Here is a 24,804-nt window from a genome sequence, read left to right as displayed (position 1 = left end):
ATTACACTGTTAATTGAATACACGCTATAAAATTAATGTCGATACCCTGAACATCCCAAGCGGTCTTAATAACTATCGTAAACAATACTCAAATTATCAAATATTTCATTTCAATAACGTTTTAAAATGAATAGGCGTACGAACGATCTAACCACACTACGATTGATAGAATTTTAATTCAATCAATAGATGACTTTTTTAAACACAAATTAAACAATTTTCATGTCATTTTAATCAAACAATAACAGTTCATAAGTTAAATGGCGACAATTAAACATGTCGCATTCATGGTTATCGTAATATCCTCGGGCGAGTACATAGCGTGACACAGGTGACCCCGATTACCGGACGAAGGCATTGTTTAAAACCAACAACCAGTGTCAGATGTTTTTACACCAATTTGCACTTGCGCATAAAAAACTTTTGTGCCCCCGAACATTTAAATGTGACCGTCCGGTTAAATGAGGTAAAATTTAAAGGAAAACTGTATTATGTGGTAAAATTTGACCGTCCGGATCCGGAACGCGGAATTCCGGATAAACGAGACAAATTATTGTGTAAAAATTCCGTTCCCAATAAAAATCGACCGGTAAGTGAAGCGTCCGGATATCTGGCGTCCGGATATCTGAGGCTCCACTGTACATGTATACATACAGCGAAATGTATTTCGGAGTCAAAACGATTTTCATTAGCGTGCAACTGAGGTCATGCGCATGCCTTGTTATATTTCAACGAGGCAGTATCGCTTTGCATTTTGCAGTGTCGCATACTCTTAGTGACCATAGAAGAAATCTTTAAATTTTATTGTTCCTTCTCATAAGTAATCAATTCCCTAATCCGATTAGCTCCTTCGCCATTTTGTGAAGAAATCTCATCAATCGAAGTAATACTAACGCACGTATCAATACATGGTCAAAGTTTTTATTTTTAAAATGAAATACTAAATAGTTTTGCTTTCTCGTTGCGATTGGGAATAATAAAAACGAAAACGACGAAGATTCGTTGAGTTAGCCAAAGGTGATGAAGTGTATTTGAGATTGGCCATGGGTTTCCAACGATGACGTACAATGAAATTTCCTCCTTAACAAGTTAATGAACAAATAAAATCATTTGTGTGGTAATGTTAACTGCAGTTCTATAGCCTCCGGTCTGAAAAAACCCATGGATCAATAACCTGGTGATGGTGTACATGTTTAAAAGAATATCAGGGGCAAGAAAGGTGACGATATTTGTAAAAGAATGTCCGAAAGAACCAGCGGAATGGTTAAATTTTCGAACCCTCCAATATCCTCACTAATACCCATTAGGGAAAAACATGTAGGATTTTGCGCATTCATGTATGACATTTTAGTTGGGGTTTTAAGCCTAGTAAGATTTTTTTTTTGGATGGTTTGATGATATGTTGAAATTAGAGCATTTCATTTAAAATACAATCAAAGACTTTGATTGTTAGCCTGTTGGAAAGGGATGAAAAAAATTTATGCCTTTACATAAACGTGTTTTATCATCAACAATATATAAATCAAATAGAGAGATTTTCTATTACCTTTATGACATCAGTGGTGATATTTGAAAAAAGTAATTATGTTCAAGGATTGAAACATTACCGTTCATGGTGAGATAAAACTGAATTTAGCATAACCAGTTTATGAGTTCTTGGGTTTTTTTAAATTGTAAGTTACCTCTTTTCATGTTTGTTTAATTGCTGTCAGGGTTTTTTGCCTTAATTTTATGAGCTTTGAATACTTGTGTTGATTCTTCCAAAATGTGTACATAAATTGGTATTTCAAACATTTACTATTATATTATGTTCGAGGATCGCTTAATAACAAACTTGCAGACCGCGACATTTTGATCAAACTTTTATCTTTGCAAACAAGGTCATAAAAAGGAAAGACCGGGAATCAAACAGCAATCCCGCCCAGTGTTCATTAGTTGCTACGGTAAAGTTTCATTAACCTCAAAATAAACAATCTAATTTAGCGGTTCGTGTTCGAACATCCGCGATAAAACTTATCTAATTTATAAATTTAAGACCAAGTTTGATTGTCATTGGTCGTGTTCTTTAGTTTAAAGAAGGAACGAGGCATAATTGGTCGTTTTCGTGTACTTTAACCCATGACCAATAAGATGTGAACAGGATGTAAAGATTGGAGTGACTTATCCAAATATCTCTGCAAAAACTAAATTTTAGGTCATGGAAACCATTAACATACACGTTAACCATAACGTTAATTAGTCATGTTGGTATTTTATGACAAGATGTGTGATCAGATCGTTTGTTATTTGTTATGCTGTTTCATTATGACCATTGTATGTGTGCCCACGTACATGTACTATAGCACAAAGACTTCATTTTAGCCATTATCATTTTGATTATGGTCGTAGAACCATTCCAAAAGGTGTTTCATGAACAGTCATCATTTATCAAAAGTATCAATAAAGTTGTGATACTGGTATGGTCTATAATACATTTGTACATCACTGTATCAAGAAGTTTACAACACTCATATATTTATAGGTAAGTATTTCCCCTTTGCCACAATACAATGCGTAGAAAAAACCTTATTATGATGTTTAAACCAATAACTTAATCAAGATTTAAGCCAAAAGTTTACTATTTATAGTTAGTGTTTGAAGAGCAATTCCATGCCACCATATAGACAAAACCGTTATATTGTGCGGCAAAGTAGCTCCTGTTGAGCTTTGATTGAATAAAATGGAGGAAAGGAAGTGTGGAGCAAAGTATCGTAATAGGACATTAATTATATAACACAATGCAAGCATCTTTTGCACTTAAAATCTCTATACGCTCGGTAAAAGGGCGAAGCAAGGAGAATTCTGCACGTCGTCAAAATTGCAGCATTAACGCGCGTATAGCAGTTAATTTTGGCGTTATCACCTGTTTTAATGTTCATTGTTAAAATACCTGTGATATTTATTGATATTAAGTAGGCTTTGGCGTCGTGTTTTCTGAATTTATCTTTGAACTCCAAGGATTCGTGCACTTGTATGTCCTCATTGTCTTGTAATGGCCGACAGCCTTCCGGATGTTGAAATAAATAGTAACAAAAATACATGTCAAAGGCAATTTTGATCTATGATAGACACTGGATGCACTCAGTTTTAAGAGTACAAAATGAATTTTTCCTGGTTGAAAAATGAAAATTAATATATCAATAGTTATACTTTGTCTCAAGATATCCCTGATTCACATTTTTCTCAATTGCTCGATATTTATAAATAACACAGTTTCTCCCTTGAAACGCCCCCTTTAGCTTCTCAGGTTGTAATGCACAGTTATGTTTACGGTATTTTGTACTGCAACAGACCCGGATGGTAACGTTAAACAATTGCGCGAGGTATTCCGAGAGAAAAGATGTTAACATTCCCCATTATAAATCTCGATCTGTAAAAAATCTGTTTTTGTGATTTTATCCGAGTGAATAATGATTATGTATCAATGAGGATATATCTTGGAAATTGTCCCTTACATCGAATTCAATTGCAGTTCTTTCACGTGTATGTATTCTTATTTAAAAATCGACCAAATATGCTGCATGAGTATCTTGAAACATATTATAGAACACGTATATAAATAGTCATTTCAGTAGAAAATCTCCTAATATTTCGCATCTCTAAAAAACCCACACCCTTATAATTAACCATAATTTTGAAAAGATAACCGTATAACAGAATGCATATTTAGTATTTCATGACAATAAGAATAAATCCTTATGGGAAAATATAAAAAATCGTGTTCAAGACAATCTTTGTTTTAGATTATGCCTAATTCCAACATTAAGTCCCACAGGCACCACGTGACGCATACTTTACATGTTTTAAAAAATATGTTAAGAAACATAATATCATATATTATACAAATAAAGTCCTTTTTTTTTGGTTTTTTTTTTTCAATAATGATGGTGATGTCATGAACAAAATAAACACTTGACTCCCGAAGACGATCTCATATATTCATATCATACAATTCCAATCAATCTATTTCTAATAAAATAGTTGGGAAAGTTACATGCTTAAAAGAGTTGAAAAAGAAATGGTATTTTCTGGCGGAAAGTTTTCAAGAAGAAAATGAACATTTTTCTTATCTCAATATTTTCAGAGTACTGTAAATCTAGCTTCCTAATTTTCGGTGCAGACCAAACTTCCAGAGATTTTGTATATTGGAATATCTAATCTGATATATTTTGTTCTGAAAAACATACATGTATTTTAACATTTTTAAAAATATTTTTATCGATACATTTTCGCATATTTATCAAAGGTCAATAAAAAATTCATTCCAACTTTTGCCATGTTGGTTTTTAAATGTGTGAAATATACGTTTTATTACTAAAAGTGCAAACAGGTTCAAAATATTAATTCAAAATATTTGATTAGGTGATGGAATTAGTTCAATTTATTTTGAATAGAATGATCTTGTATTTGGCGCCATGGTTCATTCCAATTAAAATAGTGGAGGAAAAACGATGTATCTGTAAGCTGCCCTTTCAGGGTAGAAAAGTCAAGAAGAATGCAGTGTAGATCCGAAAGAGGCATATAGACTCCCATTTTTGATTTGAATTTTGGTTAATCTGTGACTGTAGATTAATAAAATTATACATGTACTTTAGACTTTTGATTGCAGAATCCAACCTCCTTAATTTTTACGAAAATATGCCTTTCCTGTGCGTTTGGCAGCAATTAAATCTTTAAAATGAATTAAAATGATAACATCAGGTATTTTTTACCAATCACAAAGGAGAGGAAGTGCACAACCCGAATACATTAAAACATTTAAACTCTCTATACCGTCTTCAAATAAAAACAGTATTTACCGTCCGTTCATTATAATGAGATATTTAGAAGATTTTAAAGAAATAAGGTATACTTATAGACGAAAATATGCTAAATGCAAAAAAATTGCCAAGTTAAATGTTATATCCAACCAATCACAACCTCTCGGGCGTTTCCGTTAGCGCTCGGAAATACGTGTTTTTCCGAGCTCTGCCTGAAATATCTGAGAAGTTTCGATTAAGATTCAACAAGCTTTTTCTCCACACCAGGAAACGATAGGGGTCATTAAAATATGACTGCAATCTTTTAAAGATACATGTACCTGAAACACCCTGGAATATACAAAAATGTAACATTAACATGATACTGTATATAAACTAGAGATGCATGTACATGTATATTTCTACGAATACTATATATATTTAATTTTTATAAGACTATTTTTAGCCTGAATGTTTTTTTATCATTTCGGCAAAATACATCGATTGTATACATCGATATCTGCAGGATCAACGAATGCAATCAAAACATGTTAACTTTCATAAAATATACGTACGGCACGACATGCTTTAATTATACTTATCTTCTAATCTTCATTCTTTCGATGATTACTAGTAAACACAAAATGCGCCATAAGAGTTTTGTTCAGTGTTCTCGCTACTATACGGCTTTGCTATGTACTGCCATCAACTACAAGGAAAAACCCATTCATCGCAACAACATCACGGATTAATCACCGGTACCTTGCCTTATTGTTGGAATTCTCTACAAAGTGAATATTATCACTTTGATTCTGTTAATCAATACGTTCTAACCGTGGAAAGTTATGCGAGTTTGGGGTAAGTTATATCAGAAACTGTAATATTTATTTGATTAAAAAAGGGCAGGTATACTGCAGGTACATAATTCTAATAAAAATTGATCCCTACACAACCCTATTTTGTGATAGCAATTTATAATAATGTTCCTTGACACTTAAACGTAATATAGTTATGATTTATTCGATGCAAAATTCATTTAAATGAAAATTTGAGGACACGAAACGGAGAATACTGCACAGATTTTTAAAAGCTATCAAAGTATTATGAATACATTATTACGCACATGTAGCTCTTCATCAAATACTCTAATTGCAGGGGCCAACTCCCGGAATCAATATTTTAGTCATTGATTATGTAGTGTCAACACTAGCAGATTTTAAGATAATTCGGGTAATAATAAAAAGAAACAGCACAAAACGCATGTACCAGGAATCAAACTCCTTGCTGTGACCATCTCTTGGAATATTAGGTTTCCTAAATTGATTTTCCTGGGCATAACAGAGAAGGACAATTATTAAATGTCATCTCCTATGTTCTGTATTTCCATACAAAAGCCAATCAGTATCATTTATGTTTCTGAAGAAAAAAAAACCCCGACATAAACGGCGAAATAGCGCAAAAATGTATTACGCGGAGTCGTATCATAAAAAGGCGTATTGCTTCCCTTACTAAATGCGTAATAATGCGGTAACCCCCCCCCCCCCCCCCCAAAAGCAAAAGCATAAAAGACCGAATCTTTAAGGTTCAAATGACATAAAAAGTTAAATAAGCAAATAATGAAGTTGTTAATGCGTATAATTATATACCGTTATGCAATGCACATACCGTATACATGTACATGTACTTACTATTTTAATGCATGTCAGATTAATGGGATACATGATAAATTGTGGATCAATGCAAACGGCAATTCAATCTTACAAAATATGATTTATTTTAGAGAAACATGACTTGTAATACATGTCATACATATGTATTACAATATTCAAAGTTCTAGTCTGTCTGGCGAATTCATATTAGATCCAAGCTTAAATTGTCAAGCAGATTTGTGCAAAATCAGAAAATTACTGGAGAAAAACTATATCAGGAGATTTAAAGATTCCAATATCCGCTGAATTTTACCGAATTGCATGCATGTCTACACTCTTAAATATAGTGCTGTAATAAATTCATCAGACATATCGAAATAGATTTGTTCTTTAATCAATCATCAACAAATCTATCAGCTCACCATTTTATTCGTACGGATCTCTTTAATCAGTAATTGATATTTACATTGGGAAAAAAATGACCGAAAGATCGATGTAGGTTGAATTCTTAGATATATCAACCTAGTCGCCCACGATAAACAAGATCAGGTGAAGGTAATTAACGAAAAATCCCGATTTAAAGTACAGCAGACCGATTTATTGCGTTAATATAAAAGAAAATAATGTAATATTACAATTATTGCCCTTGCTGGATACTCCTGCAAAGTGATTTGAAGGAAAATCTAGGATTGGAAATTGTAGAGAGGCAACCAGTTGTGTTTTGATCCTAGGGCTTACAAAGTAGCAATAAGAAAATGACAGATGGGGAAGTGATTTCATTAATATTCCTGATAACCGTTGATGTTGTCTTGAAGTAACGAGCTTTCAAGGCGTCCATCATTCACAAAATTCTTGTTTTTATAATCAGAGCATCAAACACTGTTTGGTTCAGAGAGAATACATACGAGGTCCTTACCAAAGTAGCGTGCAACTTACAGATTGCAGCCAAAAAATGACGATGCAAGCTGTGTTTACAAAGTATACTGAGAATGCAATAAAACGGCAGTCAGCTTATGCATATTTATGCATTGATGTCTATTTGAAAGAAAATATAATTATAAAGCAAATATTTTTACTGTCAATAATATCTATTCGCATTGATTTCAGTAGACGTTTGAACGTCTAGGATTGATCTTGTACGAAATTTGCATCCATCGATGTTTCACGGGTTTAAATGAAAATGACAAATTAAAAAAAAATCTACTTCTGTGAAACATATATCAGTAAAGAAAATGCACCATTTAATATGATATGTTGCATAACCATTGACTTTAAGTAGGTTATGGTCTTTAAATATGCTTTCATTTCCTGTCTATTTACAATTAGCGATGATGAATACTGTAAAGATTGGCGATGGGGAAAAGCTCAAAGCCATTTAAATGGAAATTTAATACTACGAACTTTTGGACGGCATTAAGAATTTCAGAGAATTACCATGCTGTACAAACAATTCCAGCGAAATATGGATTTTTTTCTTTGGTAATATAAAGTGTGTTTACAGAAGGTACATAGTCGAATACATGGCGTCGTCAAAAATTGGCAGTTAGGTCACCGACGTCCACTACATTACTGCGCATGACCGGTACATCCTTTTATCTAACAACTCACATTTTTCCACCTTTAAATAAATAAGTAGTTTTCCTTAATCGTAATAATTTGAACTCAATATTAGAACACATTGTTAAAGATATTAAACATTATTTGATTTCATAGTATTTTGTCTTGGAGAACACTCAATAAGATTAGGAATAATTACGACCATAAAGTAAGTTCTTTTATAAAAAGTTGCCCTGGTCAATGTTAGTGGATAGACTTGAGTTTGCCACAGAGCAATCAATACTGTCTTGGTGACTAATGTCCAGTAACGAGGGGAGTTTGATTATAGAAAGCCAGAAAAATTAAGAAGGGGGGGGGGTATTATTGTACATAAATACCACGGCAGATTATTGAATTCTCGAACCCTTACCTCTACATAAACTTCTTACATAAACGAATTCTATTCAACATTTTACCACTAGCCTAAAGGTATTGTTTGATGTGTTGCGTTTGTAATGAAATACAATTAGACTAATATCTTCTCTTACATTAACTTCATGGCGATGGTAAACTGTGGAATCATTAAAGTTCGTAGAAGTCCTTTTTCGTGGATTGTCAATATTTCTAATTTAAGATCTGTGGGAAATAATATAGTTTTTTTTAATCGAATTGAACGTATTATGAAAAGATCCCGTTTCATAGATTATTGGTGATATAAATTTTTAGGATAGGGATACCTTCGATACACTCGAAAATTTATTTTTATCAAAAATATATTATCCACTGAATTCACGAAGCTCTTGGTTTTTATAATAATAGCATCAAAATGGTTGTATACCAGTAACAACCGACGCTTCATTTATAGAATGCCACAATTTTATCAAATTGAACAACTTCCTTTTGAAACCTCGTGCACTCTTCTTTGTACATTTACATCCTTGTACAACCCATCCGTGTACGCACTCCTTGTACTGAAACTTATTAGCGTAACAACGCTTTCTGCAGTTGGTCTCAGTCTAGATTTACATTGACCAAAAACTAATAAAATGAATTTTTAAAAAACCCAGCTTGACATGGCAGTGATGTTCCTTAGCCAGGGACAAAATATTTGTAAGCAGGGGGTCTGAGGGCGGGAGACCTCCCCAAACCCAAGAAGCTGAGCACATTTTTTAGTTACGATGGCAATAAATTTAATTTAGTACAATCTATTTGTTTAAATATATCAATCTTGATATTGTAATTAAACAGAAAAAGCTAGATTAGATATAGGATCAGTCAGCGGTAATTTTTTGGGTTTTTTTTCATTTAAAAAAAAAAATTCTTTTTCTCTTTTGTCTCCATAAAATGTCAATATCTTGGAATACAACATTAAAGAGATAGAAAAACTTAAGAAATTGAAAAAAAAAACTCGCACACGCACACGGACTACCTGAAGAAAATCAAGAAAGAAACAAACTGTTTATACAATAATATATCAAAATTAGATTTATTTGAACATGTGGCGGTTTACTAGTACGCCATGAAGTTATGCACATTTCTTTAAAAACTTCTTACTGTCGTGACGCTGTGAGCAACCGACTCTCCCCTATGGTTTGTTCCAATCTCTGATAATTATGTTTTTCGCATGGAGAAAGTAAAACTTAATTACCAGCAAAGTATTCATTTTACTCTGACGCAGTTTTCAAAATTTGAACAGCACGCGACGTAATACGATTACCGGGAGTTAAGGTTGTCCGATATGTTTTGTATCTTCAAGACAAATCGGAGCCCTAGATTTGTGAATTTGTTTCTTGATTTTTATCTCCTTGCGCAATTTTACATCCCATTTTCTTCTTACATCCATTGCATGCAGGTGTCTTATTATACAAAAGAAGTAGACCGGACTATAGTTCTTAATAATTAATTCTAATTGCTTTGTAAAACAGAGAAATAAAAATGGTCGTCGAATTTTTGTTATTTAGTATTTAATTTGCAAAATAATAGAAATACATTTTAATCTTGACCTTTGCTTTTTGATCTAACTGTTTGCAGCTAACGTAATAATACCATTATGGAAACAGTCGAAACATGGTACATGTAAATAAAAGCAAACAGATGAATTAAAATGAGTCACTGTCAATGCTTTGGGCTTAACTGGAAATTTGTTTACGGACAAGCTTGCTTTTCTTCAAGTACTGCTATGTTTACATGTAGTCACCATATGTGATGGTATGACTAAGTATTCATGAATCGCGTAACTGTCATAGGAGAAACAGCAATATTGTCGTCTATGTTCAAACGGTTGCTGTTAATGTATTTCTTTGAAATCAAATTCGATTAAATTAATTATTGCAATTTGCAACCAGCAAAATACATAAACCTATTTACGTCGCTTTTATTCAGTAGTTTGATGTTTTTAATTTTCTAGATTCTTGTAGTTATTCTAAACAGCATATCTTATAGCCAACGATTTGCAAAGGACATTTGATCATAAAAACGCCTATGGAAAAACCTTAGAGTTTTCTTAAGACCAATATTCCCTCTAAGAAAAGGCAAAAAAACCCATAATTTCTAGAGTAGACATAACGATGATGGGGATGTTTCATTGGCGCTTTATTCTTTATAGCCACCCCCCCCCCAAAAAAAACAAAAAAACAAAACAAAAAACCACCCTCTCCTAGCCAGGGATACGCCTAAAACCCCAAACGCCCTCCTGAACTCCCCTCCCCAAAATAAACAAAAACAAAACAAAACCATTTGTGATATGTAAGATATCATAACGGCTAGCTCTGTCCTTAGTGCGCTGAAACTGCAAGGACGCGAGCTTCGATCATGAGCAGAGACTAGAGACGGTACAACTAAAGCTACTGAGCCGGAAATATATTGCAGAGGAATAGAGCTATAATTACCAATCAATTGGTCTCGTCCATTGCATATAAATACAGCTGTGAATTGGATGTGATTGAAAATGAGTTTTTAGACAGTTACATGTACATTATTTCGACCTTTGGTGCGAATATATATATTGAGACCTGAGTGATTGAGTGTTCTACAGTAATCTGCTTAAATTTATCTCAGGTTTCAGTAAAATTAATGCCAACGTCAGCTGGAAGTGAGGTATTGGTTCTTGTATTGACGAAACTTATCCATCGTACAACAAAAGATTTATTCCTTACTTGTTTCCCTTGATTTAATAATAATAAAAAAAATACCATAGCGTTCGCCCACTTCTATCTATTTTTAAATGATTTTATTTTGTTATTTTTGATTTGCAATTTAGTTAAATATGAAAAATAAAAAACCCACCAGATTTTTAAGAAAAAATACTACAGGCTATCTACACGTAAAAAAGTTCGTGTTTGTTTGTTAAAATGTTTCAACAACAATGCATCATTTCATGTTCTGTGACAAATACGGCCACTTAACGTTCTTGTATGTGGTATGAATTAAGAGACAGACACAGAACCTAGATAGAATAGATCGATAAAGATTTAATAAAAGGCGAACAATGAGTGAAACTATGAATTGTTGATATTACACAGTTTCAAGTACAGATAGCATTTTACATAATTTTAGTCTTTTTCTTGCTTAAGTGGCCAAAAAGTGCTAATGTACCCCATACATCTCTAACAGACACTATATTCTAATGACGAACAACAAGGCGCTCGTCTATCTGCCACTGTGTAGATATTCTTGGTAACTCATTCGAATGTACAATAAAGTTGACACTTATGTGGCAGACTGGTAATGACAGTTGAAACCTACGACCAAACCTCACAAATTAACGATGTACTAATATATAATATATACCAATGCTGATCATTAGAACCATCGCTCTCTGCCGCAAGCTTTATGAAAAGCTTGATTTGCTTTCGCAGCAACTTTTTTTCCCTAACTGGTATATTTGAAACGTTAATGAACATCGCTAAATTTAGACACTTGCATATTGACAAGGATACGCAGTTCATACAAAGTCCAAACAGACTTGAAGAGGCTTCTAATTTGCTTGAAGATTAGGACTTAAAACAATCACAGGTAGTTTTCATTCATAAATCACATGTATATTTTGCATGTTTATACATCTTAGCTATATCCGGACAATATATTTCATTTTGATATGAAAATATTTTCATTTCGTTTGCTTTGTTGACAAATTCACGGGCGATCCTAGGATACCTTACATAAGCAGTTTTATGTAAACACGGCTTTGCTTAACGTAAACAAACATGTTTGTCGGCAAAAACGACGACCAAAGATCAACTTGGTCAACGTAGGATTTCCGGTCATCCTTTCTATTTCCGGAGAGGACTAGATGTGTATGCGTTTGACATTGTATGAAGGGTGAAACAAGCCTTGGGTGAAGTGGACTGACGGTCAATAGATTTAAATTAATAAGGACGGTTCCTTTACCTAAAAGCGTTTTATTCTAAGATCAAAAGACAAAACTGATAACTGAAATAAAAAAAAATGAATTTATTTTGAAGTTTTTTTTTATTTGTCTTTGAATTAAATATTATTTATTCACCATGGTTTTTTCTCGTCGCTAGGGTGAGAGTGGGTAATAGTCAAATGTTGAATATTATTGATGTAGTATAATTTCAAGCAAAAAAAAAAAACCAACCAAACCCCCCTCCCCCCAAAAAAAAAACAAAAACAAAAAAAAACAACCCTAAACAAACAAACAAACAAACAAACAAAAACCGCCATTGTTACCAAATACGTTCGACCCCTCTCCTCTCCTCCCCCTCCCGATTTTCTCTACGACTGTCAATACTTTCAACCTTGATTTAATATTACTTTTAGGTCGTTGTGATAATTTGATTATACAGAAAATTGCTTTTCCCTTGTATCTGAGCGGTAGTAATTCTTGGAATTCTCCTACTCAGTGCGACCTAAAGTGGTTCGTTCAGTTAGCACGACCAATTACCCACCAAAACAGCGTCTTATTCACTCACATAAACGACATTATCTACAACTTGCTTTCTTGGAGAATCGATACTTGAAAAAAATATCGATATTTGGCTAATATGCAGTAAAATATTGGAAAGGTAAACTGCGTGGGCAAATTTTAAAACCCATTGATTGAACACCATTTAAAGCATCAGCTATGGTTGATTGTGCTAAATCGGATGGCGTGATTTCCCATCTCCGAAACCTTCAACGGTAATAGAAATGACTATTTTTGAAATATAAATCTGTAACATTTATAATGATTGGTGCGGATCATCTCCTGGGTAGTTGTGAATGACTAAAACGATTTCTTTGACACTATGCTACAGTTTCGATTACATTGGCATCATAAAGCATCGAACGCTGGCCGGGATTATCGGATGTTATATAAAGGATGTCGGGATTCTGTCAGAAACAGAATGTCGGCGTGAGTAGTCGAGGAACACGGTAAAACTAGTACAATGGAAAAATTGAAGAACATTCAGGCTAATTAGCAAGAGTGTGCGACATCCCTAAGTCATATCCCGGAGATTGGTCCCGCGGGACGGCTTCCTTTTCAAACTGAATTATTCAGCGTTAGTTGTAAAATCTCTGGAATTGTATCTCCATGTATTCTACATTTTAGGAGACTTTACCATCCATGTTTAACTGTGCTGGAATAAGGAAAAGATGGATATCTATTCAAAAGGTAATGCGAATTTAACAAAAGTCTAATTTTGAAGGAGGTTTTGTTGTTGTTGTTAAATTCTAAAGAGAATTTCACAAACTGTACATATATGTCAGAAATGTTTTGCAGGTTTTTTATTTTAAAAAAAATTAAATTTCAATGTAGTATCGAAATTTAGGAGATGGTTGTTTGCTACCAAAATACACAGATTACAGTATCAAAGCACGTGAAACAAATGGAATCCTTAATTAATTTCGTTCGATGCATGTGCAGTATTACATAAAAGAGGATAAATCTAGGAGAAAACAAACAAGAATAATCGAGGGCATCAGACTATAAAATGAAATGGTACGCCAAAGCAGTCAACACTTCAAATACATTCTTCCAAACTTCTCTGTATAATAAACAATACGGGGAACCTGGCTTTTAACAAATTTACACCACCTACCAGGCAAAGTGATCACGCCATGATGACAGACGGCCCCGTGTATCAAAAGGTGTTTAGGATCACGCTGGGTAATTTATCCCCATTTATTAGGTTTTACGATGCAAGAGATGTTTGGCATTTTGTTTTCAATTTTCCAGGAGCAAATATATCACGGTCGATTATTGATGTAGCGGAATTAGATTACGGAAAATGTAATTGAATAATCACAGCGGATATTTGTTTCGTGCAAACTAACAAGTAATCCGAATGTTACACCGCGTCCACGAACATATGTACATGTATGTCGTTTTACTTCAGACTACTCATTTTCATGTTCATACTTGCATCACATTTAGTTAAATGCATCTCAGTATAATGTTTGTATCTCATTTCAATTCTAATATCAATATGCAATATAGTTGGTACCATATACCGTTCCTCGAATGCCATCTTATTTTAACCTCATCTCTCAAATTGCTCGCAACTAATTCACTCAAGTTCCGCGGCGCATCGCTGCGTAAAGGCTGCCGAGTTAAATTTAGTGGTTCCGTAAATTTTCATGTTAAACATTACACCGCTCTTATAAGAAATGCTGTTTTCTGGTTAGTTTGACAAATGCAAATTCAATAGTAGCCAATCATCGTGGAGGAATTCATTTACCTTGCATGGGTCAACGTTTCCTGCGGCCAGGCTTGAGGTTATGCTAAATGTAATGGAAATGCATTGCAATGCATTACATGCTTTCAAAGTAGTGCTTGTAATGTGTAATGCCACAAATTTTACATTACAAGTAATGGCAATGTAATGCATTTTTAAAAAATATTTTTATTTGATTAAAAATTATTTTAAAGAAAAAAAGAATGATTTTTGAGATATAAGTATTTTAGTTGTATCATTAAAAAAAATCATTTTTGAATTGTCAAAATTACAAGCTATAACAACATAATTTAATAACATTTCGAAGACTGTTGCTTTAAAGAGTTTGAGATAAATTACAAAATTTATACTTAAAAAAAATTAAGTATTGGTACCAGATTTTAATGCCCAAATTCTTAAAGAAATGGTAAAGTAATGCATTACTTTAAAATGTGATACCCCAAGCCTGCCTGTTGCCATCCATTTTATTTTCTCCAGAGATTCACTTTCTTGTTTTCAAATTGTCCTGTGTGAATGATTGAAGCTGATTATTCTTGCTATAATCCGATTTGTTTGCAGCCGACAAAATCCTAAATTGAATTTTTTCTGTGTTGCATTTTTTTCTTAAATAAAAAAATATATTATTAATTGGTAGGAATCTGGTTACAAAATTAATATCAATATAATATCTAGTTAGATGATTTGGTTTTTAGTAATTATACTAAAGTAAATCTTGTCAGTAGTTTTTTGTTCCGTGTATCTTTCCGACCATCACCGCAAATATTGTAAACATTCTCTGTCAATACCCATCTGTTGACTTCAATCCTCGAGCATACTAGACTAATTGAATATTGTTTTGTATCGTCTCGGAGATCATCTCCTACAATATGTACTATATAAGATAAGCCCTGCTTGTCTTGCCTGGTAACCACCAGTATCTATTTAGAATTAGATTCCTTTACCAATCCCAGCCATTTTCCATTTGTCATCAACATTTGATAGGAGTATAATTTCCCAGCAAGGACATCTTTGTAAGAAGATCACCAATTTAAGACATTGCCGCGTCTTTTACCATCAATTTTTTCTCTCTCAAAGAATAGCATTTCTTGATTGACTAGATTGTAGTACATTGCTTTGTGAACAACTTAAGGTTTAAGGTTAGCCTTATACTTTCGCATCACAAACCATATGATAAAAACACAACAATTTTAATGTTAAGCCAGTTGATTAAGGAGGCTAAGTGGTCAACTAATTAGCCATCAGAAATTTTATTCTCAACATTTGTTTAGCTATTAACTATCATTTAGTATAAAAACATAATTTTGTATGTATGTATTTAGAGTTTAAATTTGATTTTTTTTTATCTTTATGCAGAACTTAATATACTGAGTATATTAAAAGGTTATTTGTATAGTCTAAAAATTATCAGAGCAATAAGTCATTTGGAGCTTTTCAACATTTTTCAAATGATATATTCTATACTGTAAAGGGTCGAGGATGTAGACAAAATAGCAAGAACCTCTCCACTCCCTATGATTAATAAATGACTCCGCCCAGGAAAGTAATTTTTTTAAGGTAAAAGCATGATTATGGATGTTATCTTCATTAATAAACGCGCGAAATACTAGAACACTGTACACTTTTTGGTGTGATATCTGATTCTATCTAATTAAATCTGATGTGGTAGCCTTTGAGATTAATTAAATTAGTTTTTACAACTGATATCGTCGCAGCTGTGGTAAGATACGGGCCAGACTGTGTGTTTCGTACCTAAAGCATAGCATATTTAACAGTTATTTTAGTAATCAACCCACGGCATTGATTTCACTTCTTATTTTTCTAAAACGTTCAATTGTTGGGATTCAAAATGAGATTTTTAAAGTAAAGCAGGTCATCTCTCCACGTTTTTGTTCATTGAAATCGGTTTGTTGACCAATAATCCTCATTTAGACTATGACAAAAATATTGAGCACAGACCCACTCTATAAAAGAAAAGGCAGTAAAGTCTTTAAAAAAATGACACTAATTGGTGGTTTTGATACACATACCTGAATTTAAATCAACACACAAGTATTGAACATATTTAAAGGTTACACATCAATGTTTTTATGAAATATTCATTGTTTTGAATGATTTAAAAAAAGTTATTAGATTTATTGATATTTTAATGTTTCGTAATCTTATCCGTCCGTACATAGGCATTTTGCACGCCTTACATGTATCTACATGTACCAATTTTCTTTGAGGCAGACCTCATGAGAAATTTGTTTACCACACAGCCTTCTTAAACAGAGAATTATTGTTATGCATACCAAGACATGTACATGTACATGAACCTGCATACACTTATGGGCGGTGGAAATGGCAAAAAAATACCGGAAAAATAAAATACCTTTTTTTTTTTTAAATTTTAATGCCAATTAAAACTTATTAAATAAGATTAACAACATGATAAACAGCAGTTATTGCAAAACGAAAATGTATAAAACCAAAACACAGCGAATAACACTAGAATTTTAAATGATCGGAAATTTACTACAAACATAGTTCATTGTCAAATAAATGAGAAGTACAATACTATGGAAGGGAATTACCGCCAAAATTCTATGTATCTTGCTTTTATTCTTATTATGCTTACTTCTTTATTCTTCAGTACATTTACACTTCCATGTGACTTTATTGTTTTCATATTCATGCTTATATAATTTCAATTTGATTCTCTTTGATTCTTTATTGTTTGCTTATTTCTATGTTGCAATATTCTCTTCTTATTCGTGTAAATTCTTTCTTCTATCTCTGTTACAAACGTGAATTCAAACACGCAAACCATAAGGCACTATGAATAAAGACGAATACAAGTTGCATGAATTTAATGCTGCATTATGACGCCAGGCGGCAGTGTGTGCGCTACAATTGCTGCTCCCAAAGATTTATTAAAACGAAACTAAGAAATGGCATATAGTCAACTTTTAACAAGCCATGATATACACAGACTCAAAAAGATACTGTTTTTTTTTGTATACATATACAAGGCCTCCGCGCGGTTCTAAAAAAATCATAGGGGGGGGGGGGGGAGGGTTCTCAGGGATAATTTTGTATTGATTATTTCATTGGTTAATTAAATAAATGTGAATTTTCCATTGGGGGTGGATCGGATCTCATTCTAGATCCGCAATGCAATGTACCGTGTATATATGCAGTATAACAAATTATTTGCAAATTATTTGCATGAACCTTTAATTTTTTGAAGAGGAACATGTCATACATTGTAAGTACTTGTCGGCAGGACTTTATTTTCATTTGAATTCAAAGAGGTGGGGTGGTGCACGGTTCTGTCAAGAGGTACCCGTGGAACATGTGAATGAAATAGAAATAAAATAAATCAAATTTAAAGATGTTTTTGAAAAACAATAAAAGGACGGGGGTACGAAATCCTTAGAAGTAGCTTTTCCTGTGCTCTAGTTCGTGTGAAAATTATCACTTGCATGAATCACTATGTATCTCTCGTTAGGCTACAGTATTGTGTATCCCTGATTAAATGCGATGAATTAATATCCGCGTGAAATTCCGGGTTAAAAACTTAAAACTACAGGTTTTAATATCTCACTTATTTTTCTAAAAGTTTTGAACTTGTGATATGAAAAAAAAGTTTGGTGCATGCGATTTTATATTCTTGCGATTCGGGACAGAACGGGGGAATCGCAGAAGTAAATATACGTATACGCAGTAAAATTAACGAATCTAAAGTATCAGTGACTTAATTACACCATGAGTAAACGAAAACAAACCAGGCAAAGAGATTAAAATACGGTATGTGATATGACTGTTTATACGTTTTTGGTTTAAAATCTAAATCAAATCTGAATAAAAATATTTATGTAAAGTTCTAAATAGAATATTTTTTTCTTCCAAAATACAAAACATAAATATTGTATGCTTCTTATTTACACAAATTTTCGAAGTGATAAAAATGTGTATGTATCAGTCACAGCCATGCTTATTGTAGGTTTGTTTATTTTGATATAAATCATGAACATGTAATTGAGTGTCCATGTTTAGATTTGAAGGTGTTTAAGCTATGATACATGTAACTAGAGACATGAACCTCATACATGTGTACCTGTCGACCGACTTCCATATCAAGCTTGCGATGATGATAATTATGATACGGATGATATTTTTGAGAACTGTAAGATTATATCGTCTCATATATATAACACTGCTGCGCAGACTTAGAATTTTATGTTATTATAAGGGGGGGGGGGGCAGTCACCCCACCTCACCTCAAACTATTTTTAAATTCACATAGTAAACCTACTGAAAATAGAACTCGACCTACCTCGACCTACCCCCCACTCCCACCCCCTCCCCGGAAAACAAAATTATAAAGTATCCCTTAGTACATAAACCTCCCCTCCATTTCTTGATCTGAACATATAAATATTGGAGCGAATGTCATGGTGCGAAACATCCCACATTTTTATTAAACTATATAGCTACGTTGTTTTTTTTCGGGGAGCAGCAATTGTAGCGCGCACACTGCCGCCTGGCGTCATAATGCAGCATTAAATTCATGCAACTTGTATTCGTCTTTATTCATAGTGCCTAATGGTTTGCGTGTTTGAATTCACGTTTGTAACAGAGATAGAAGAAAGAATTTACACGAATAAGAAGAGAATGTTGCAACATAGCATTAAGCAAAGAATGAAGGATCAAAAAGAATCAAAGTGAAATTGGATAAGCATGAATATGAAAACAATAAAGTGACATGCAAGTGTAAATGTACTGAAGAATAAAGAAGTAAGCATAATGATAATAAAAGCAAAATACATAGAATTTTGGCGGTAATTCCCTTCCATACAATACTGGTATATCAAAATGGTCGTGCGGTTTCGCATAATACAGCACAAACAGAAATCAACATACCTAGGCGCGGAATGAACAGACAAACCTGTGCCGGATAATTATGACAGTGCCAAGGTGGCATTTTTGCACCCGCTTAAGATGCAGTTTCGGAAAAATCCGTATAAACCAAATGATAGACCATTGTCTAGAGAGTATATAACCACTTTTGTTTTTAGTGTGTTTCACCTGACAGGTGATATATTTACCTTTAAAAATTAATATCCCATAGGAAAATGATAATTCCCATTGGAGAATTGATTTTCCTACAGGAAATATTGACAATCCTATAGGATTTTTAAAAATTCCTATAGGAATAATATTTCCTGTAGGAATTTGATTCAGACAATGTAGATTTCCAATAGGATATTCAGTTTTCCTAGCAGATTTTATCAAATCCTATGATCGGAATTGTAATTCCTATAGGAAGTTCTTGTACTCCGATAGGAAATTTTAAGTTTCCTATAGGAATTATTTTTTTCTATGGGAAATATTATTTTCCTATAGGAATTTATTTTTGAAAGGTAAATATCTCACCTGACAGGTGAGATACAATGATAACAAAGGTGGTTGTTAACTCTTTAAGCAATGGTCTATCATATTGCCTATTTGAATTTGTGATATATGCAGCCAAAACGGGTGCAACAATGCCACCTTGGCACTGGCATAATTATCCGGCACAGTGTTAGACATAAAATCCAAATGAACGCTTTGGCGCATATAGTCGTCCGGTGGCACTCTTGAGATTTTTTTTACGTTTCTCTGGTCATTAAAATTCGTTTCATAATAACATTTTTTCGGTATATTTTGCCCTTTCCGCAGCCCATATATTTTTTTTTCACTACAAACTAGTATATATGCATCCAGAAAAGTTCTCTCTCAAAACAAATAAATGCCATTTTTATGAGTTACACGTAAGATTAATGAATAAATAATAAGCATGTTTAAGCGCTTGTTTATTGGAACGTCTTTGTCCTGAATGGATGAAAGAATACAACTAGATACATATATGTGCAGGTTTTCTGATCATCTGAAATGCTTTCGATGTGCTGTTGACAAATGGCGACGCCGTATATCTTGTACAAATACACCCTTTGATATTGAATGCTTAAAGACCAATGAATAATTACGGCGCCAAACTATCCCTAATATATTCTTTCAAATATAAATGGATTGATCCCAACGCTAAACAATGCTTTAAGCTTTGAATTATATTTCAATATACAGAACTACATTGTTAATTGTTAATGACGGAGAGAGAACAGAATTTGCATTAAGAAATCAAAATAAAATTTAAAAAAAAATTGTAAATAATTCGAACCATTGTAACAAATAAAATTAAAGATAAAGATGTTGGTCAGAAAAAATAGAATTAATAGATCAATGATTCTAAAATAAATGAATATATTTTAGTAGAATCTGCAATACTGCTATGCTGGTTTTTTAATTTTTCCATGATGCATGGTTGCAACTTTTGATTTGCAGAAGCTATTTTTGCTTCGTTATTCTACATGTTCATGTAAGAACAGAAGAGCAATTTCTGGAAGGTCCTCAAACATCTCTTATAGATAGAAAAGCCTACAATGCACCAAATAAAACAGACAAGTATTCGTGAGGATAACATTTAATCCGTGATTCTGAGAGGCCATTATCGGTGTAAACATTCCAACAAAGCACAAACATCAAGTAAAGGACACCAGCGATGATATGATATTATAACATAACCGTCCAAACAGCAACAAACCACAGCCTCTATGTTGATTTTCTTGTTGGCGGGCAGCAATCTGGGTTATCATTCTCTTAGATATGAAAAAGGAGACCGACCTTCTCAAATAATATTGTTAAAACCTTAAACATCACATTTGGAAAGTTCACCATTTCATAAAGCCGTTATAAAGAGCCCTAATTTAAGTGTCACACCCCCACAGTGGCCGAGAGAGAGAAAGAATTCCTTGTTCCACGGATAGTCAGGGTGATTCTGAGCAGTGTAAAATACTGGCAGCAAGCTTACACGTGTACAAGTACTTCTCAGTGTTGATATCAAGGGAATACCACTTAACGAATACCTGTTATATAATTAATAGGCACAGAATGCAGACACAAGAACAAGATCATGGTTGCTTTCATTAGGTACAGTAAAACTCGTTCAGTATACGAACACGAATATAGCGAATTCTCGGATATAGCGAAGTTTTTTGAGTCCCCGGTCAAATTCTTAACAAATCTTTGCAAAATTTTACGGTTATAACGAATTTACGGATATAGCGAACTGATTTTGAGTCCAGTAGTGGTAAATAATAACAACATTTTTACAATTTTATAACGAATTTCTTTACAGTTAAAAAAGTTTGCACTACCATCTAGCATTATTGTTTGAATGAATTTTTTTTTTCATATAAATTTTTTTGACTCACAATCCGATTATCAAAGGTATCAAAGTAATGTAATTTTTATTTTAAGCCTCAATCAGCGAAAGTTATAGTCTGGTGAAAGAAAACATGTATATAGTGAATTCGCTATAGTTATTATTACGAATTCGTTATACGGATATAACGAATTACGGATATTATAATGAATTACGGATATAACGAAGTAAATTCTTTGGTCCCTAAAATTTCGCTATAACCTAGTTTTACTGTACTCGGATCTACTTTAAGGTTGGTTTTTTGTTAAGGGAAAGGGGGGGGGGAGGTTCTGGTCAAATGCTTTGTAGAGGAAAGCATTGTTAAAGAACTACGAATTCCTTTCTTTGATTTAACGCTTTTGATTAAAACATCAAATTTTATTTTTATAGAACACAAGGAAGGACAATCAAGTATCACATAACGAAGATTAAAAGACAAATCTTGGGCTTAAAGAATGTTCAATCAAAATGTACTTATGATTTTATCTAGTATACCAGGAATCTTTTTAAAATCCCATTACGTTTCTGCAACCTTTGCAAAGAGTACATTGCAGTTCTATGAATTTTTCATCCCACATTCCTATAATTAATCGATTTCCAACGATTTAATCCCGATACAACCGCGAGCACGTGAATAATTAACACGTGTGTTGTCGGTCGGGTACACCTAGAAGTACTTCTGTTCTCTAATCCATCACCTGCCAAGATCACGGATGAGACGAAATTCAGTGAATTGAATAATTAGGACATATTATACTGTTCAAACGTGATAACTAACTTTCATGAACTAACTAGTAAATATTCGTGATTTACGAATTGCAGTGCAATTCAAATCTGATTCATAGATAAGATCAAAGGATGTTACTTGGCAGAGGTATTGTTTATAAAGTGAAGTGCATAAAATTGCAAGGTTAAATAAATATTCATTCACAAGGACATTGAATTTCAGTATTTTTGTAGAATAATATTATTTCAAGATAACCTTAAGAAATCATTATGCAGTCGTGTTTTAGGATTTTAGACGTTACTTTGGAATTTCCGAGCGGATATGCTTTTATTTTGAAAAAACTAAATATTTCTTTATAATTACAGGAGATTTGGATCCATATTCGGAATTATTACACGTCAACGAATCAAATATTAGTATCGCCACTGACATGGCGATAGAACAGACCAATGGACTGATGGTGTTTGGACATTGGTTCACTAAGATTCATGGCTATGCCAGCTTGTTTACTTGTATTTTTGGGATTTTCACCAATCTCTTTAACATTTCCATCCTGACGCGGAAGGATATGTGGAATCCCACTAACTGCCTTCTGACGTGGCTAGCGGTCTCCGACATCCTGACCATGATTCCCTACATTCCATTTTCTCTCCATTTCTACTGTATTCACAATTTTGATGAAATATCAGAGGACAAGTTTTCCCGAGGATGGACAACCTACATGCTTGTCCTTGTCAATTTAGCCGCCACTACTCACACGATTTCAATATGGCTGGGTGTTTCTCTGGCCGTTTTCCGGTTTACACAGCTTCGGAACACTGCTAAAGGACCCCTAGCTCGTAAGAGAAGCATGCGTCAGGTGAAGTGCACTACTATATTAGTGTATATTTTATCTACACTTTGTTTAATTCCAAATTACATGACAAATAAGGTTGTACAACAGACGTTGGATACCAACATGACCATTTATGTCCTCAATGATCTAAAATTAGCGACCAATGAGACAGAGCCGATCGTGCTCGCCAACGTACTGTCATACGCAATTATAGCCAAGTTCATTCCCTGCGCTCTTATGATTGTGTTCGGAGGGTCTTTGTTATATAGTCTTGGAATCAAGGGTAGGCATCGAAGGACCAGGCTGTCTGCAGGACAACCCCCAGCAAAACGAGGCACCAAGCACTCAAAGACGACCAAAATGTTACTTGTTGTGATTATTCTATTTTTAGTGACGGAATTCCCGCAAGGTATTGTGATTTTCATGAGTGCCATTGTTCCCGAGTTTTACAAGTCCGTCTATGTGCCTTTAGGAGATTTCATGGATTTCCTTGCCCTAGTGAACAACGCCATTAATTTTGTCTTGTACTGTAGCATGAGTAATCAATTCCGGTCTAGATTTTTGGAGATGTACTGTAATAGAAGGCGTGGCTTTAAGTACACCAAAAAGTTCAGTTTTACTTATTCTTTGTCTTCGTTTACAAAGAATACCTCTGTGATCGACCATTCCCTGAAAAAATGAACCATCAGACTTAAAATGTTGTTATTGCCAAAGAAATCATTGAAATCATAAACTCATCTTCGTTTTACGTTGTTCCGTTTGATTAATTCATTTGTATACTTATATTTAAAGGAATTGTAGATGAGTGATCTCTTTTGATTTTTTTACTGATGAAATGATGAAATAAATAAAAACTATGTTGATCGGACTGTATTAGTCGGGGTCCATTGTATCTGGCTCGTACTGTGTCGATGAAATGGAACTCGCACTTCATCATCGGGTATCTCGCACAATGCTTATGTACAATGTCATATTATATGCAACGTCATGTTCGCGCAGTGCATTAAGGTGTTATTGTGTATGAATAATGTTAGCTTACGACAGCCACGTCTCATCCAGCTGTCTGTTTCTTCAGTAAATCAGTGAAACTGTAAGCAAGCAGATATATTTCCTGTCTCTCTTTCAGCTCGTATACGCTACATGTCCTGGTCAATGTTGATTTCCCGCTATTTACTGGCGATATCTCATATGTCATGAAAAATTATATCACGCATTTATAAATTCTCTCACATTTTAATCGGCTTGAACATTTACGTCTTGATACAGGATTATTTTGTTATTGCAAGGCCGTTAAATCCTCCCTCCCCCTTTTTG

The 24,804-nt window shown here is 33.7% G+C and overlaps 1 protein-coding gene across 3 annotated transcripts; it reads left to right on the top strand.

The window, feature by feature from the left end:
- The first annotated feature begins 5,482 nt into the window (after window positions 1-5,482).
- Window positions 5,483-24,721, top strand: LOC128188897 (G-protein coupled receptor dmsr-1-like). Of its 3 annotated transcripts, none has more exons than XM_052860210.1 (3): window positions 5,483-5,536; window positions 13,518-13,580; window positions 23,021-24,721. In XM_052860210.1, the coding sequence occupies exons 2-3, from the start codon at window positions 13,562-13,564 to the stop codon at window positions 24,169-24,171; spliced, it is 1,170 nt and encodes a 389-aa protein (XP_052716170.1). In that variant the 5' UTR covers window positions 5,483-5,536; window positions 13,518-13,561; the 3' UTR covers window positions 24,172-24,721. The 3 variants fall into 3 exon arrangements, with proteins under 3 accessions (XP_052716170.1, XP_052716171.1, XP_052716168.1); XM_052860211.1 differs by having other exon boundaries at window positions 5,517-5,636; XM_052860208.1 differs by lacking the exon at window positions 5,483-5,536 and having other exon boundaries at window positions 13,012-13,580.
- The last annotated feature ends 83 nt before the right edge of the window (window positions 24,722-24,804 follow it).

This window comes from Crassostrea angulata, chromosome 6 (genome assembly GCF_025612915.1).
Source record: "Crassostrea angulata isolate pt1a10 chromosome 6, ASM2561291v2, whole genome shotgun sequence".
NCBI classification, from domain to species: domain Eukaryota; kingdom Metazoa; phylum Mollusca; class Bivalvia; order Ostreida; family Ostreidae; genus Magallana; species Magallana angulata.
Note: the sequence above shows the minus strand (reverse complement) of the source record. Positions and strands in the feature narration are given on the sequence as shown.